The sequence below is a fragment of the Acomys russatus genome, chromosome 2 (genome assembly GCF_903995435.1).
Source record: "Acomys russatus chromosome 2, mAcoRus1.1, whole genome shotgun sequence".
Classification (NCBI taxonomy): domain Eukaryota; kingdom Metazoa; phylum Chordata; class Mammalia; order Rodentia; family Muridae; genus Acomys; species Acomys russatus.
This window is the reverse complement of record NC_067138.1, coordinates 104,169,933-104,188,397: the sequence shown is the minus strand read 5'-3', so window position 1 is coordinate 104,188,397 and position 18,465 is coordinate 104,169,933. Positions and strand designations below refer to the sequence as shown.

General features: G+C 41.2%; 1 protein-coding gene across 3 annotated transcripts in view; it reads left to right on the top strand.

Moving 5' to 3' along the window:
• The window catches only part of Dock7 (dedicator of cytokinesis 7), a 182,077-nt gene that overhangs the window by 29,310 nt on the left and 134,302 nt on the right, over nt 1–18,465 (top strand). For all 3 annotated transcript variants that reach the window (XM_051164576.1, XM_051164558.1, XM_051164566.1), the window contains exons 3-9: nt 3,337–3,512; nt 3,752–3,820; nt 4,324–4,453; nt 4,542–4,754; nt 5,472–5,557; nt 12,971–13,037; nt 14,057–14,206. In XM_051164576.1, coding sequence (XP_051020533.1) covers nt 3,337–3,512; nt 3,752–3,820; nt 4,324–4,453; nt 4,542–4,754; nt 5,472–5,557; nt 12,971–13,037; nt 14,057–14,206 — 891 coding nt within the window. The remainder of the gene's footprint in view (nt 1–3,336; nt 3,513–3,751; nt 3,821–4,323; nt 4,454–4,541; nt 4,755–5,471; nt 5,558–12,970; nt 13,038–14,056; nt 14,207–18,465) is intronic.

The following is an 18,465-nucleotide window of genomic DNA, read 5'->3' as shown; positions in this document are numbered from 1 at the left end:
GAGGTTGCCCTGGTGATGGGAGAGAATCAGGGGAGGTTCCCTTGGTGATGGGTGAGAGTCAGGGGAGGTTCCCCTGGTGATGGGAGAGAGTCAGGGGAGGTTCCCCTGGTGATGGGAGAGAGTCAGGGGAGGTTGCCCTGGTGATGGGAGAGAGTCAGGGGAGGTTGCCCTGGTGATGGGAGAGAGTCAGGGGAGGTTGCCCTGGTGATGGGAGAGAGTCAGGGGAGGTTCCCCTGGTGATGGGAGAGAGTCAGGGGAGGTTCCCCTGGTGATGGGAGAGAGTCAGGAGAGGTTGCCCTGGTGATGGGAGAGAGTCAGGGGAGGTTGCCCTGGTGATGGGAGAGAGTCAGGGGAGGTTGCCCTGGTGATGGGAGAGAGTCAGGGAAGGTTCCCCTGGTGATGGGAGAGATTAGGGCCGCAGTAACAAAAGCATGGTTTACCTGCATCTCACTAGACCAAGTAGATTTGACTTGTTTCTTCCTTTTTCTTTTTAAAGTTTATTTCAAGTTTCCAGCAGCCCATGAGATGCTGCTATCTACCTCCATGGAGGGTTTTCTTCTTCATTCCTCATTTACACCCAAAGGTGTGCCTCACCAATGCCCCTTGACTTTTTTTTTTTTTTTTTTTTTTTTTTTTTTTGGAGACAGGGCCTCTCTGTGTAGCCTTGGCTGTCCTAGAACTCACTCTGTACACCAGCCTGGCCTCAAACTCAAGAGTTGCCTTCCTCTGTCTCCAGTGCTGGGATTAAATGTATGCACCACCACTGCCTGGCTGAAAATTTTAATCCAAACAGGTTGACTAAAATTAACTGCTACAGCAAAGTCTTGTTGCTATGGTTTTTGGTGGTAAATCTACTGTAATTTGCCCTCTAGAGGTTAGGTGTCATTTCTGCTCAGTTGATTACCAGGCTTACTAAGCTGGGTGCAGTAGTAAGCCACTGTAACCCCAGCACTCGGGGCTGAGGCTGAAGGACTGTGTGTGAGGCCAGGCTGGATAGACAGTGCGCTCTCTGCAAGCCCCATCTGCAAAGCAAGACCAGTGTTTGCTTTTTGTTGTTTGTTTGTTTGTTTGTTTTTCCCAGACAGGGTTTCTCTGTGTAGTCTTGGCTGTCCTGGAACTCACTTTGTAGACCAGGTTGGCTTTGAACTCACAGAGATATACCTGCGCCCTGAGTGCTGGGATTAAAGGTGTGTGCTATCACTGCCCAGCTGCAAGACTGTCTTTAAAAGTAAAATTAAAAATTGTGTTTTGCTTGTGGTTTTTTGAAATTTTACTTTGGTATGTCTTGACATCTATTTCTTTGTTTATCCTGTGAGGTTTGTTTAATTTCTTTAGTCTGAGGCTTTTGTCTTTTATCACATTTAGAATTTGACCTCACAGGGATTTGGGAATCATAAAGGAGATACTATTTAATGCTAATAATAACAGCAACTGTCTTTTGGGTATTATGGCACACATGCTCATCAGTTTACCTTGCAGCAGTAAATGTAGCTTTACCTGTGGCTAGTTGTTCATTCTACAGAAGAAGACTTGATTCAAGGTCTCTTCTACTTAGTAATAGGCAAGTGTTTCTACTCTTGTTGAACATTCTTTTTTATTATTTTTATTTATTTTAAATTTTTTTTCTTTTTTTGGTTTTTCGAGATAAGTTCTCTCTGTGTTAGCCTTGGCTGTCCTGGACTTGCTTTGTAGGCCAGGCTGGCCTTGAACTCACATCGATCCGCCTGTCTCTGCCTTCCAAGTGCTGGGATTAAAGGCGTGCGCCACCACACCCAGCCCATTATTTTGATTTTTTAAAAATGGAATCTACTATGTAATTCTGGCTGTCCTGGGACTTGCTATGGAGAGCAGGCTGGCCCTGAACTCACAGTGATTCACCTACTTTGCCTCCCAAGTGCTGGGATTAAAGGCATTTACCACCATGCCCTGCTGAGCGTTCTGTTGTTGTTGTTGTTATTTTATGTATATGGAACTTTGTCTGCACATGTCTGTGCACCACTTGTCCTCTGAGGCCAGAAGACGGCATCAGATTCCCTAGGATTGATTGGAGTTACAGATGGTTGTGAGCTACAATATGGGTGCTGGGAATCCAGCCAGTGCTCTTAACCTTTAAGCCATCTCTCTGCTTCCCCCACCCTATTGAGCATCTTAAGAAATAACATATTGCTATTTTTAGTGCTCTATAAACTGCACATTTATAATATATCCTTCACAGTTTTGCCTGAATATTTTTTTTTCATTCTTGAATTTGAGAAGTATGATATCTTACTAAAACATATACTTTCAGGGCTGAGGATGTGGGTCAGCAGGCAGGAGGGGGCGCGCTCCTGCATAGCCCTCTCCAGCTCCCTCTGTGGCCTGCATGGGCAACTGCATAGGCGTGCACTTGCACAGGTGCACGTACATGCGCACAATTTAAAAATCTTTAAAAAGTGTATTTCTAGCCTGGGTAAAATGCAACAAATATTTTATTATTAATGATAAATAATTTAAGTAGGGTCTGAGTATTAACTATGCTCTGGCTATTATTAAACAATTGCAAACAACTGTAAACTGGTGTCTCAAAACAGTGGAAGTTGCTCTGTCATTACTGGAGACAATTTCTGAAGTCAACAGAACTTAACTGAAGTAACTGTTTGGCAGGCTCGTAGCCCTGCAGTACTTCTAGGAGAATGTCAGTCCTTGCCCCTTCCTTGCTCTGGTGTGGCATTTCTTTATCTGAGGCTGCAGCACTTAATCTTCAAATGTCGTCTTGCTCCGTCTCATACGGCTTCCTCCTCAGTGTGTCCCGCCCAGATCACCTATTGTCTCCTTAAATGGACATGCAAGGCAATGTCTCAACCTTAGGCTGTTTAACACACGTGCAAAGACTTAAACTTCATTTCCATGTGCATGAGCGCACGGGGCCGTGGATCAGGTTGTGCAGAGTGCTGGGAGCATCACTGTTTTACTTACCACAGTCTGCTCATGTGTATTTGTTAGAATAATCACCAGTAACAATACAGCAAAGGCAGCTTTTGGAAACAGTAATACAAATTCGAAAGTTAGTAATAATCATCCCAGTGAGTGCTCTAAGGTGTGACAAGATTGCTAATTATTATTTTTGTTTTTAATGTAAGAGTTATGGGAAGAATTACTTTCTACATGAGAAAGTCAAGAGTGTGAAGAAAACAGAAGGGAGCTTGAGGCTGGGAGTGGTGGTTCTCAGTGGGTTTGCACATCTGCTGAGATTTTGCAAAAAAACTAGGTTAAAAACACGTGGCTTTCTTTCTGCTTCTTTTTCCAAGTTGTCAGATTTTTACTGACCTCTTCCTTTGCACACACCCTTTCTCTAAGGTGCCCCTTACTGAAGCAGTCGACCCTGTGGATTTGGAAGATTACCTCATCACTCACCCTTTAGCTGTGGATTCTGGGCCTCTGAGGGATTTGGTTGAATTCCCTCCAGATGACATTGAAGTTGTGTATAGTCCTAGGGACTGCAGGACCCTTGTTTCAGCTGTGCCTGAAGAAAGGTAAGGAGGATTTACCTTGTTTTAGTGTAACTGCAGGAAGGCTATTTTTCATTACTTTACTTAAATCATACTTTTATGGTATTTCTTACTATAAAAAGAACTGCAACAAAAAAATTTTATAAAATTCATTTCTGTATTCTTCCCTTGGAACCTGTTTGGGAAATGTTTCTAATAAATCTATGTATGTTTTATTTTTCTGTTTAGATTGTAAATATATTTTGTTGTTGTTTTTTTAATAGTGAAATGGATCCACATGTTAGAGATTGTATAAGAAGTTACACAGAAGATTGGGCAATTGTGATCAGAAAGTGAGTTGCTTGTTTAGTATAATAATTTAACATACTAAGTAGAGGGATTGGAGTGGCAACTCAGGGGTTAAGAACACTTGCTGCTGCTGAGGAGGGCGCAGGTTCCTGGCCCCGACATGACAGCCATTTGGAACTCTAGTTTGAAGTTATTCTGTGACAAACACAGGCTACATAAAAAGAAAATAAGTAAATCTTTTTTTAAAATCACCTAGTGGAATTTTTAATGTTATTAAATTAGGTTTAATAAAAATTGTGAGTCTTAAGTTCATTAAACAAAATGGCCAAGAAAAATAGAATTTGCTTTTAGAAGTAGATAGCCTGCTTTTTATTTGGATTAAAGGAGCTTTGGGAGGACAGTTGTTCAGTCCTGGTTAGCACACTCAGAACTGCCGGGGTATATACCAGTCGTGTTTGTGGGAAGAAATAATTATTATATATAAATAATTATTGCATGATGATGCTCAGAGAGAGAGATTTTCAGAGACTGATTTTATTTTGAATAGATACCATAAACTGGGAACAGGATTTAACCCTAACACATTGGATAAGCAGAAAGACAGACAGAAAGGACTGCCCAGACAGGTCTTCGAATCTGATGAAGTTCCGGATGGCAACAGCTACCAGGATGAACAAGTAATGTTTTTATTCTTAAGTGACTTTAAGATGGTATTTCTAGTTAATTAATACATTAATATTTATAATTTAATATTTTTCATGACAGGATGACCTTAAAAGACGTTCAGTGTCAATAGATGATACTCCAAGGGGTAGCTGGGCCTGCAGTATCTTTGACTTAAAAAATTCACTTCCTGATGCCTTGCTTCCTAATTTACTTGATCGAACGCCAAATGAAGAAATAGACCATCAGAATGATGACCAAAGGAAATCAAACCGTCACAAAGAACTGTTTGCTTTGCATCCATCACCAGATGAGGTAAAGCCTTTGTATGTAAAGAAGCAAAGGAGGCCAGGTGCATTCCTGCCATCCCAGCTGCTTGGAAAGCTGAGGCAGGAGGATCACAAGTTTAAGGACTACTTGGGCTACCGTAGTAAGAACCTATTACAAGCTTAAGTAACATGGGCCAGGGATGTAGCTCAGTGGCACAGCACTTACCTATCATGTGCAGGCTGGCAGGTGACCATTAAGATAGATCTCTTGGGAATGTGCTCTGTATGTGGTATTACAGTGATGTTGGAAGCAGACAGCCATGGGACTTGTGAGTTAGACATGCTTTCAATACTAGTGGATTTACTTTGAATGAGGAACGTCTGTGACTAAGTATATTTGGGATGTGTATTTGGCTTCTGTTTATAGACAAGTGTGGCATTCTTTCCTGTGTTTTACTGAAGACCGAGAGCATTAAGATGCTTAAAGTCTTAAAAACAAACCGTGAGGGCTGGAGAGATGGCTCAGAGGTTAAGGGCACTGACTGCTCCTCCAGAGGTGCTGAGTTCAACTCCCAGCAACCACGTGGTGGCTCACTACCCTCTGTAATGAGATCTGATGCCCTCTTCTGGCCTGCAGGTGTACATGCAAGCAGAGCACTGTATACGTAATAATAAATAAATCTTTGAAAACAGAACAAAACATGAATGAATGAATGAGCCCTGAGATATGCTATTCACTCCACTGTTACTTCTCGCTCTGTAGGAGGAACCTATAGAACGGCTCAGTGTTCCCGATGTGCCCAAAGAGCACTTTGGACAGAGACTTCTTGTAAAATGTTTGTCACTCAAGTGAGTATTTTTTTTATTGTATTTTTTCTATTACCTGGGCTAAAGTTTTGATTAATGGTGTACCAAAAGTTTAGACTTTATGCTTGTGTATGAGTCCTTATGAAGTATTTTTCCTTTTTCCTTTTTAAATTATTATCTTTCAAAGATCTTACATATTTATTTTGATTTTAAGAAAAATGTTTAATTATATTTAATGTTTTCCACATAATACATCCATTATAAACAGCTATCCAGAAAAGAGAAAAATGCACATAAGTAAGGGAGTATGGTATTCATATTATTTGGCTTATAGAACTGAGATGGCAACCAGGGTAATGTTGCAAATGCAATCCCAGCATTCAGTGGGCTGTGGGCGAGGAACATGAGTGTGAGGCCACTTAGGCTAGGTAGTAAGATTTCTCTCTCAAGAAAATCATTTATTGATGGGATAACAATTGAGTTGTAATCCGAATAAATTAATAAAATTAAAATTAAAAATTAAAAATAAAGAAAATCATTTATTTATATTTTTAGGTTTTATGAATTTTCAGTGTATACTTTAATGTTTTTTCCTGAAGCATGAGTACATAGGCGAGTAACAGTACATATATGCTTCCTGCCAGAAACTCTAGAGTCACCCTTTTGTTCCTTCTGTAGTTGTCTATTAGGATAAGGAAAGGGCAGTCCCTCCACACATCCATGGGGAAACCTTCAGGCATACGATCTCAGCCGTTTACTTTAAAACGCTTTGGAAGGAAAATCTAGGTTTGGTTTTGGTTGTTTGGTTGTTTGATTGTTTTTACATTTTTGTGCCATGTGACATGTTGACACTGCAGTTTTCCACGGCAAGACATTTATTTATTTATTTGTTTGTTTGCTTGTTTGTTACTTTTTGTTTTCTTTTGGGGGCTGTAGGGGTAGAGGAAAGGATGGGAGGTGAGTGGGATTAGAGTGCATGATGTGAAATTCACAAAGAATAATGTGTTTAAAAAATATTTTTCTCAAATGTCTTTGATCTTATTCCTTTCTTTCCTCCACATCCTCCTAGATCTTCCCCCTTCCTTTCCCACCCAACTTCATGTTTCTCTCCCTTACTTTGTCTATAGCTCTTTGCTGCCTTTCTCTGTATCTCTCAAAAAGCAAAAATGAAAATCAAAACAAACAAACCAAGCCAAAACAGAAAGCACACACAAAACATGGCGTCTGTTTTATATTGGTTGGCTACTCCTGAGTAGGGCATGCCCTGGAGTGTGGTCCATGTACCCAGTGACTCCTGTGGAGAAAACAGATTTTTCTTTTCCCAGCAGATCTTGACTGTAAATAGCTTCTCTGTTGGGGTTGGGTTGGGACTTTTGGCTCACTTCCCCTTCCCTGAGCTGGGATTTTTGTCTGGCTTGAACCTGTACAAATCTGTGCATAGGGTCACAGTCTGTGTGAGCTCCGTGTGTGTTCCTGGTGTGTCTGGAGGATGCTGTTTCTGTGGAGTCATCTACCACCTCTGGTTGTTATTACAGTCTTTCTGTCTTCTCTTCTGCATAGATCCTTGAGCTTGAGAGGAGGGGCTTAATAAAGATGTCCATTTAGGCTGAGTGCTCCAAAGTCCCTCCCTTGCCGCACATCGCCCCATTGTTCTCAGTGTTAATTGCTACTACTGCTTTAAGAAGCTTCTCTGGAGGGCTGAGCAATGCACCGATCCGAATCCCAGCCAGGTGTCTTATTTTATTTTGAGTCTGTATATGAGCATGTATATACCGGTGCTGGGGACACTAGGTCCCCCGGAACTGGAGTTACAGTCGACTGTGAGCCATCCAGCATGGCTGCTGGGAAGAGAGCCCTTGTCCTTGGCTGCTCTCTGAGAAGACACCATCTCTCCAGCCCGGGAAATGATTTTCACTTAGAAATAGCATCTTGGGAGACAAGCATAAAGTATACAGACAAAGGGTTTTCAAACTCACTTGCTCACTAACCTCCAAGTTAAAGTATGGAAGGCCCCTGAGAAACACTTAAAGAAATGCTCAACGTCTTTAGGCATCAGAGAAATGCAAATCAAAACGACTCTGAGATTCCATCTTACACCCATCAGAATGGCAAAGATCAAAAACTCAAGCGACACCAGTGCTGGCGAGGATGTGGAGAAAGAGCAACACTCTTTCATTGTTGGTGGGAATGCAAACTTGTACAATCACTTTGGAAATCTATCTGGTACTATCTCAGAAAACTGGGAATATGGCTTCCTCAAGACCCAGCTATCCCACTCCTTGGAATATACCCAGAAGAAGCTCCAGCACACAACAGGGACATATGCTCAGCCATGTTCATAGCGGCCTTAATGTTAATAGCCAGAACATGGAAACAGCCTAAGTGTCCCTCAGTAGAAGCATGGATAAAGAAACTGTGGTACATTTACACTATGGAATACTACTCAGCTATTAAAAACAAGGAATTTCTGAAATTTGTGGACAAATGGATTGAACTAGAAATGATCATAATGAGTGAGTTAACCCAGAAGCAGAAAGAGTCAAATGGTATATACTCACTTATATCTGGACACTAGCCCAAAATGCATGTCCCATCAAAGTCTTCATTTACCAGGAAAGTGGGACAGAGGGGAGGACATCCTATTGGGACTTTAGGCGAGTGAAACATGGGAGAATGGGGAAATGGAAGGATCCAGAGGGTCCTAGAAACCTACAAGAAGAACATTATGATGGGCAGATCTGGGCCCAGGGGTCCTGCTCAAACTATGGCACCAGCCAAGGACAATACATGCAGTAAACATTGAACCCCTACTGAGATCTAGCCAATGGACAGGACATTCTTCACAGTTGAGTGGAGAGTGGGGTCTGACTTCCACATGAATTCTGTTGCCCCATATTTGACCACGTCCCCTGGATGGGGAGACCCGGTGGCACTCATAGGAAGGATAGCAGGCTACCAAGAAGAGACTTGATACCCTATGAGCTTATACAGGGGGAGGAGGTCCCCCTCAGTCACAGTCATAGAGGAGGGGAGTAAGGGGAAAATGGGAGGGAGGGAGGAATGGGAGGATACAAGGGATGGGATAATGAGATGTAAAATGAATGAATTAATTTTAAAAAGTGTAAAGAAAAAAAAAAAAAAAAGGAAAAAAAGTATGGAAGGCCTTGCCCAGAGGCGATGTTGCTCTGTCATGCTTGTTGCCAAAGCAAGCTCAGGAAGCACTGTTTATGCCCTATACTGAGTGGCTGTCCTAGAGCTCACCGTATAGAACAGGCTGCCCTCTAACTCAGACATCCTCTGCCTCATGAGTGCTGGGATTAAAGATGCATTCCGCTATGCCCAGCAAGAAATATTTTTTCTTTAAAGAGCTCGTTTTGTCTTAGTCTCCAAGTTTTGAGGCACATTTTTTTCTTGATGACAGTTGAGTGTCACATGCTCTTGGGGAACTCTCACACTGTGCTCTGCCTCGCCCTGTGTTTTCTCTTATTTCCTGCTGTGTCTGCAGTGATTCTGTAAGACAGTATTTTCTTTATTTTACAAATGAAGTGTGAATTAAAGAGGAATAATAGAAGTTCTCAATATTGCCCAGTGAGTGAGTGAAAAAGAAACCCTGTTCTTCCCATGATAAGGTGGCGATGTAGTAGGTAAATTAGTTTTAACTTACAGAAAAAGCTGGTGTTTGTAGCTCTTTCTATACAGAAGAACTCAGCCAGATAAATTACTTTGTGTATAAATAGAACAATTTTCTTTCTTTGGAAGCCAAAGCTTTATTCATTTAGTTAAATTTGTGTAGAAACCTATTAGAAAATTTGAATCGAATTTTCTACATATCTGGACCTCTGTATTATATTACACTGAAAGTCCTTTATAGGAGCCACTTTGATACACGTTACATACCAGAAAATTATTTACTTTCATTTACTTATTTATTTATTTATTTATTTATTTATTTATTTTGATTGACACAGAGTTTCATCTTTCCAGTCTAGAACATCCTCTGTATCTGAGGATGACCTTGAATTTTCCCGTCCTTCTCCCTCCCAGTGCTGGGGTTATTGGGGTGCACCACCCTGGTTTATGCAGGACTGAGGGTTGAAAGTAGCTTTGTACAAGCTGGGTAAACACTACTGGCAGAGCTACAGTCCTAGCTCCAAATGTTATGCTTTTAAAATGTACAAATTAGAAGTACATATTCATCGTGTTACACAAGTATTATTTCTATCTAATTTTGGAGCAGGTGTCTTACCCATACCTGTGTTAATCTACGTGGACCACTATATCAGAGTGTCACATAGACTGTTGACTTAATAGAAATTATTTCTTACTTCGAGAGGCTGAAAATCAAAGGTAAAGATGCCAATGGTCTGGTTTCTGGCATGTTTTCCTTGTGGGTGTAAAGAGCTCATTTCTTCTCGTGTCCTTACGTGTCTTTCCTCTGTGTGTGCACAAGAGAAGTTTGTGATGTCTTCTGTATGTTTCTCTGTGTGTGCACGTGTTTGGGGGCCAGAAGTTGATGCTGGGTGTCTTCTACTGTCCACTTAAAAAATACAGTTTACTGAATTTTATGTATATAGGAACTTTGCTTGCGTGTGTGTCCGTGCACCATGTACAGGCAGTGTCCGTGGAAGCCAGAGGAGGGCATTGGATCACCTGGAGCTGGGGTTACAGATGTGGTGCTAGAGCTGGGGTTACAGATGGGGTGCTGGAGCTGGGGTTACAGATGGGGTGCTGGAGCTGGGGTTACAGATGGGGTGCTGGAGCTGGGGTTACAGATGTGGTGTTGGGAATTTAACCTGGGTCTCCTGCAAGAGCAGCCTGTGCTCATAACCATTTCTCCAGCACCGTTCAGTTTGCTTTTGTGGGAGGGTTTCTCACTGAACCTGGAGCTCTCTGTTCAGCAAGACCACCTCCTCTGCTTCTGCCTCCACGGCACTTAGACATGTTCCTCCAGGCCTGGCTGGGTCTGGCATCTCAGCCTCCTTCCTCCTTTTGTAGGGACTCCAGGTTCACTGGATTAGTGTCCCATCTGTAGGACTTTATTTAACCATGATTTCTTCATTAAACAGACCTTACCTTTAATAGAAGTTTTCAGATTATGGGTTTCACATAAGAATTTTTGGGCACCTTTCTGCCACAGCAGTGTGTATGGACACTTATCTCCTCTTCATCCTTCTCTCTAGCTCCTGCCGACACCGGCTTGTTGCTCATCTGTCTGCTCTGCCTTGTAAACAGGATTATAAACTACGTGGGGAGGTTAGGGTTGTGGCTTCTTCACATAGCGTGTTTTCAAGGCTCATCAATATTGTAGCATATATCAAAGTTTTTACTAGGTATGGCCAAATGGTATTCCACTAAATGGCTGTGCTACTTTCTAAAATGTTTGTCAGTTAATGAGCATATGGGGTACTTCCTACTTTTTAAAAAAGAACAGCTTTATTTGATACAACTTCTATAATATATAGTTTATCTAGTGTATGCCCAGTATACAGTTTTCTAGTGAATTCACCCACTGTACAATCAGTATATTTTGTTGTAGTCACAGGCCTGTGTAATTTATCAATGGATATTACAACACTTTCACCATTCCCTGTCCCTGTTTGTCTGTCTCTGCTGCCCCCTCCTGTGCGCGTGTGTGCGTGTGTGTGTGTGTGTGTGTGTGTGTAAAGGAAGCTTAACCATTACCTCACATTTATGCAGAAAAATATCAACAGATCATTAGGAGACAAATCTGAAAGAAAAAAACTGTAAAGTTTCTATATTTAAGTATAGAAACTCTACTTTAACACAACATAGTAAGCATGACCTCTAACCCACAACATTTTTCTTCCTTTCTTTCTCTGCTTTCTTTCTTTCTACTTCCTTCTTTCCCCCCCCCCCCCCTTTGGTTTTCTACTTTCCTCCCCTTTCCTCTCTTCTCCCTCCTCTCCTTTCTGGTCCTGGAGATTAAACCTAGGACCTCACACACGCTGGGCACATTCTGTACCACTGCACCGCCGCATTGGCCTGCATCAGTACATTTTGGTTCACTAAAATGGACAACTGTTTTCTATACGATGACACAGGCGTTAAGACAGCACGTAGGAGGGATAGAAAATATAAGTAACACACTCGACAGTGTATTGATATTTAGAATACATACATGAGTTCTTTAAGAGTCAAACAATAAATAGCAAAATGATTGAGTAGAGTAGCATTTCTCAACCTGTGGGTTGCAACCCCTTTTAGGGTTTAATGACCCTTTCACAGGGGTCACCTAAGATCATCAGATAACACAGATTATTATTCATAACAGTAGCAAAATTACAGTTATGAGGTAGCAACGAAAATATGGTTGGGGGGTGGCTCACCACAACATGAGGAACTGGATTAAAGAGTCGCAGCATTAGGAAGGCTGAGACCCACTGCAGCAGAAGCTGGTCATATGGTTAATAAATGTGAGAAAAGGTGTATGGAAAAATGTATTGCAGTGTCACTCACCCAGCCAAGTCTCATGTGTAAGAGGATGCAGAGTAGGTTTCTAGTGGCTGATGAGTTAAGGGTTGCTAAAGTCCCTTTGTGCTTCAAGTCGGGTTGTTTTGCTAATTAGCTGGAAGTGACAGGGAGGAGAGTGAAGTCTCTGCACTGCTCATCCCTCTTGTGTCTCTGTCACGCCCATCTTGTCTCCTGCTTGCCACTCCCTCCGTCTTGGATGAGTGATTCCCACTGTTGCTTGTCTAAGCACATATACTGCTGGTTGCAGATTCTGTGTACTGCTGTTGCTTTTCTCCAAATATTTTAAATGTACTTTTAAATATTTATATGTTTGTGTGTGTGTGTATTTGATTTATAGCCCAGAAAAAATTTTAAAACTTCATTTTAAAGTGAGTACACCTAAATAAACAACTTAATTACAGGGTATAAAGTGATTATTGCCACAAAATAGAAAACTGTGAAACTTCTAAGAAATTTAGATTAATTATTGTTGGAAAAATAAGGAGAGTTATACAGAGAAGGTATTGGTTTTGAAACTATGAAAGATATGTGTGGAAAGTTTATCTTAGGAGAAGGGGTGCTTCAGATAGGCCCAGGTGTCAGGGAAGAAGGTATTGAAATAATAACAATTGAAATCAGACTTTCTTCCCAGAGATCTCTCTCTCTCTCTCTCTCTCTCTCTCTCTCTCTCTGTGTGTGTGTGTGTGTGTGTGTGTGTGTGTGTGTGTGTCTGCTGCTTCTGCGACCATGTGTGGATATGTACATGTGAGCACAGATGTCTGTGGAATCCTGAAGAGGGAGCCAGCTCCCCTGGAGCTGGAGTTACAGTGTTGCTGTTAGCTGCTGCCTGATGTATCTGTTGAGAACTCAACTTGGATTCTCTACATAGCCGACAGTCTTAATTGATCAGCCATCTTTTTAGCTCCAGATCTGCCTTTCATATGTATTTTAAACTCACTTTATCCTCCTTTTTTTTCCATAAAGGTTTGAGATTGAAATTGAGCCCATTTTTGCAAGTTTGGCTTTATATGATGTTAAGGAAAAGAAAAAGGTAAGTTTCTGGGATTTGATTGCCGTTACTGTCATAATGATATGTTTCAGAAACCTGCTCACATGCTGCTTGCTTTATAAGATAAATAAGTAGTGATCCCTTGAGCATTATTAATTGAAAAAGAAAATAGAAGTTTACCTTTTCTAAACTAGTTAAATATTTTCTTCTTATAGAAAATACTTTAGTTGAAATCTGGGTGTTGTTTTGTTGAAAAAGTCCCCAAAGCAAATAGCAGAAGCAACTTTTAAGAATAGACAGACTACTGCAGGGTAGGGCGTTTGACTGAAAGCAGCGTGTAAGAATGGAAGCGTGGTGACCACTGAATGTGTTGATGCCGTTTGGAACCGCTGTTAGCTGACGTGTGTTTGGGTGGTGCGTCTGGAGGGTTAGCTTTATGGTGCTGTTTTATTACACTTCGGCGTTTTCACGAGGCAGCAGACGACCTTTCTTCTTGTTTCTTTTTCTCCTCTCCTTTTCCATTCCTCTCTTCTTTCTGTGGTGCTGGGGAGGAGCATTCCACCCTGGGCTCTAGCACTCAGCCACATCTCCGAGAAAACCGAGTTTCTTACTTTAATACACTAACTCACTCTGTAGTAGAAACTTGAAAGTGCCCTCAATACCACCATGTGACCTGTGATAGACTTCTTTAGGAGAACTTGCACTTGTAGCTTTGTAAAATAGAAGTTGCTTAGATGTTATTAGCATAAAGTTCGAAAATTCAGTCATTCATCTCTGTGGTAACTTGCTTGACTGCACTTTTAACTAAGGAACTTGAGATATGACTATTCAGAAAATGTTTCCCATGTTATATTTCAGAGTAGCTTATACGGTTTTTGGGGCTTTGATGTAAATATGTAAATTGGTCTCAGCGAAATATATAATCAACTATGAATTTGAATTAAGTGTTTTAGAATATGTTTTATTATCTCTAATATTTTAAGACTGTAGATATATCATTTTGTGCATGTCAGAATTTTTGTATTGATGTAAAAATTGAAAGTGTGAATGTTTCTTTTCAGATTTCAGAGAACTTTTATTTTGACCTTAATTCAGAACAGATGAAGGGATTGTTACGGCCACATGTGCCTCCTGCTGCCATCACCACTCTGGCAAGATCAGCCATTTTTTCTATAACTTATCCTTCCCAAGATGTCTTTCTTGTGATAAAGGTGAGACAATCTCTAACGTGTAGGTTTACTATTTGGTGTCTATTCCTGTCTTTGTGTCTTTACTTGGTTTTGTGTTTAATACAGTGCCACGTTGGACATATGCTGTAGTAACGACCTAACTTTTCCAGAATGGAATGTAGTATTGATCATGGTTCTGTAGCCAAACAGTAATGGCTTTATCTTAAGGGATTGCCTCAAGTGATTGTGGGAGTGACAATTGTCCTGATTTGCAGGGCAAGCTGACAAATGCAAATCCAGCTAAGAGTCTTGAGTCCACAGTCCACACGATAAACGACTGCAGGCTCGTTTCTGTTGCAGTTTTCTTCAAGAATACTCATTCTTTGTTCGTATAGCCCTCAAAGGATTGGATGAGGCCCACCTGCGGACTAGAGATTAATCAACTCTATTCAAGGCTACTGTTTTAGTTGTCAATCATCTCTAAAAAACACTTTCACAGCAACATTTAAAGGAATGTTTGACTAATAATTAAGGACCCAGGTCTACTTAAATTAACCCCGGTAGTTGCTGTACTGCAATTATGTCAGAGTCATATAGATAAGAAAGCTAAAGCACTGAGGTGATAGATCATTGTGATTTGATTGTCAGCCAGTTAACAACCAGAAATGCTGTCTGTGCATAGAGGCACATGCCTGTGAGTTTAAGGTCAGCCTGGGTTGCTTAAGAACTGTCTCAGAGACTAACTGGGACCGACAGAGCTGCCAGTTTGAGGGGCTCACTGCCGCGCCCAGCTAGACTTTGTTCCTAGAATGAGGAAGTGGAAGAAGAGAGCCGACTCGGCAAGTTGTCCCCCGGCTTTCGCATGAGTGCCGTGTCGTGCTCGTTGGTGCCCTCTCCGTCATATATAAAATAAATACGTCAATGCTAAAAAAGCAAGCAGAAGAATTTGGCTGCTTGTCTTTGGTTAAATTGACCTTGACTTGAGAGCAGCCTAAAATGTGTTCCTTAGTCACTTTACTTATATAAAATTATTATAAAGAGGTAATGATTTTTTAATAAGATTATAAAGTGGATGGAGTTTCAAAAAAATGAGTCCTTTTTACCCACAGGAATAATGCCCCAATTTGTTGGATACATTCCTATGAATTCAGGTTAAATAGTCTTAGTTTCAGTTAACAGTCCTTGAGAAATTCACTACAGAAAATCCTCTTAAATGAGGTGATTTCCACCAGGCATGGTGGCACACACCTTTCATCACACCTGTAATCCAGCGCTGCAGAGCCAGGTGCATTTGTGAGTTTGAGCCAGTCTGGTCTACATAGAGAGACCCTGCCTTCAAATACCTCAACTGTTACTATTAATATAACATCGTTATTATTTAAAATATAATGACATAATATCAGTATTAGTTTTTAAAAGATGAACATGAACGAGAAACAGTTTTTTTACACATGGAAAATGGCGAATTTTTATACACTAGACCATTTGGAAAGAACTTGTCCTTACACATTCAGTGGTACCCTGGGCTGTCCAGGGGCGCAGCTGTCGTATTGCATTGGGATGTGCGTGTTGGTCCAGGCACTGTTTGCTTCCAGATGGGAACAGAGGAGCCTCAAGATCAAAGGTTCCATTTCTCTCAGGACCTGCTCAAGCACTCAGGGCGAGGCCTGTGTGCTAGGCAAGGCTCCTGGTCTCACCAGGGGAGGTGGAAATGAGTTTTCCAGTAGGGGTTACAGTTAGCTCTTTTAAAATGAGACTGCTGGTACCAGATGGCAGTGGAAATTTGGATGTTCCAAAACCTGTAGCGATACCTCAGTGTTGCAGCTCTTCAGCTGAGCTGCTGTATGAATTAATGGCAGGGGTATGACGGGAAGCCTGAAACCGACTGGAAGGCAGGTGCTATGTGACGCAGCTCCAGGGGTGTCCAAGGGGGGCAGGTGGGTCCCAAAGCTTGCTTCCGCCTTCAGGGAGGAGGGGAGCCCTTCCTTCCCCAGAATAAATTATGAGTCTCAGCCAATCATGGTGGAGGAATGGAGAAAGCATTTATTTCATGAGTCAGGGATTTATAACCCTTGGGCAATAGGAAGAGTTTTGGGGTGAATGTGTTGATTACCTGGGGCTAGAGATTCCAGAGATACTTGATCTACATGTGAAAAAACAGCCCTATCATAATAGGTGGAAGCAGTGCTTAATTATCCTATGGGTGGGGAAAGAACTCCAGGCACAGTCAGTCGTCATTGGTTGAAAGCCAAGACCCTAAGACATCTCATTAGCATAGGGTAGGTATCTCCAGGAATCCCCAGGTGCTTGCATCCCATTGACTAAATCAGATCTTAATAGAACAGAAACTGGGGCAACTGGGGGTATGTAATAGGTCTCTGTTGGAATGAAATTCACAGAATCTTGTAGTAAAGGGAAAGATAAAAGAAAGGTACAGAATTGGAGCAATTAGTGCAATATTGCTGGCTTGAATATTTGGATTCTCATTTAGCAAGGATTTTTAATTTCCCCCCTCTCTTTGATGACATGGTTGCTTGGGGCTAAGCAGGTGAAGTTACGGTTACCTTCTACATAATGTTACTTGGAAGAACAAAAACAAAGCTTATTTAAATTCGTAAGTCAAGTAACTAGGTACAGTAGGCAAATTGTTTCTTTGCAATCATCCACCATCTCTTGACAGCTCTTATAATGTTTCTGCTTCCTGAAGTTATCTGAGACTTGAGGGGAGTGATGTGATGAAACCAGGTCTTGATGCTTTTATAAGAACCCCTTCACACACAGCCGGCTCCCCAGCCCTGCTTTTAAAAAGAAGAAAAAATTTAAGATTTATAGGAAAGCAAGATATTTTATAGAAATATGAGAACTGAAAAAAAAAGTCTATTTAGCCACTTGAGACTGTTATGTGGGTGGGCTAGAGAAGTGAGTTAGTGGTTCAGATCACTTGATGCTCTTACAGAGGACCTAAGTCCAGACCTCAGCACCCCTACCAGGTGCCCTCCAGCTCCAGGGCATCCGATGTACCTGCATGTGGTGTCTTAGTTTGCCTTGTATTGCTGTGACCACAACTATACACTTTGGGGAGGAAGGTGTCTAATTATGGAAAATTGCAATTTGTAATCTTAACCTTTTGGGGGGGGTTGAAACAATGTTTCTCTGTGTAGCATTGGTTGTCCTAGACTTTTTTTTTTCTTTTTTTAAGATCAGACTGGCCTTGAACTCACAGAGATCCCCCGGCTTCTGCCTCCCTTGTATGCTGTGAGTACAGGCTTGCACCACCATTGCCCAGCCATTTAAAATGTTCAGATGAGTATTAAGTATATTCATATTATTTTGTAATCAGTATCCAAAATTTTTTCAGTTCAGAAAACGAAAACTTACTAACAGCTCTTTATGAAACCTCGCCCAGTTCTCTGCTGTCCTCATTATACTGTCTGGTTCTGTGAAACGGACTTCTTGAGATGCCTTACGGAAGTGAAACCATACACTACTAGAGCCATTTAATAACATGTTGTCAAGGTTTATGCAGGTTTTGACACATGTTACACCACATTTTAGTTGAATAATATTTCACTGTATGTATGTTCCTATGTATATATGTATATACACTTCACTAATATGTATATATATGTATATACACACACACATATATATATACATGCTACCATATTTATCTGTTTATCCAAATTAATGAATTTTAGATTTTTTGGGCAGTTGTGAATAATGCTGTTACACGGAAAGCTATTTAACACTTTATATTAAAACCATAATATTGCACTCCTGGTCCCATAGGCTCATGCAGAACACATTCAATCCAAGTTTAAAAGCCCCATAGTCATTAACAAGAATCATTCAGAATTTCAAGCCTCCTCTTTGACTGAAGTCAGTCTCTTAACTCTGAGCCTCTGTAACATAACACAAACAGTAAAAACAATTCACATACTTCCAGAGTACAGTGACGCATAGTAAACATTCACTTTCAGAAGGAAGGAGTTAAGGCAGACCAAGGAAAGGTCAGACCAAGTTCTTCCACATTCCTTCTTTAGACTTGCTCCAAGATTCTATGAACCATAGGTTCAGCTTTGTTACGGTGACAGCCCCACTGCTGATACCATTTTCTGCATTAGTTATTTTTCCTGTTGATTATCAAATAACCAACAACAAGCAATTTAGGGAAGGGAGAACTTATTTTGGCTAATAGTTTGAGAGCATATTCTGCACAATGGAGGCAAGGCCTGATAGCAAGCAGCACCGTGATGACAAGGGTGCACAGGTGGGACCCTTCACCTTTGCTGTACCATGTG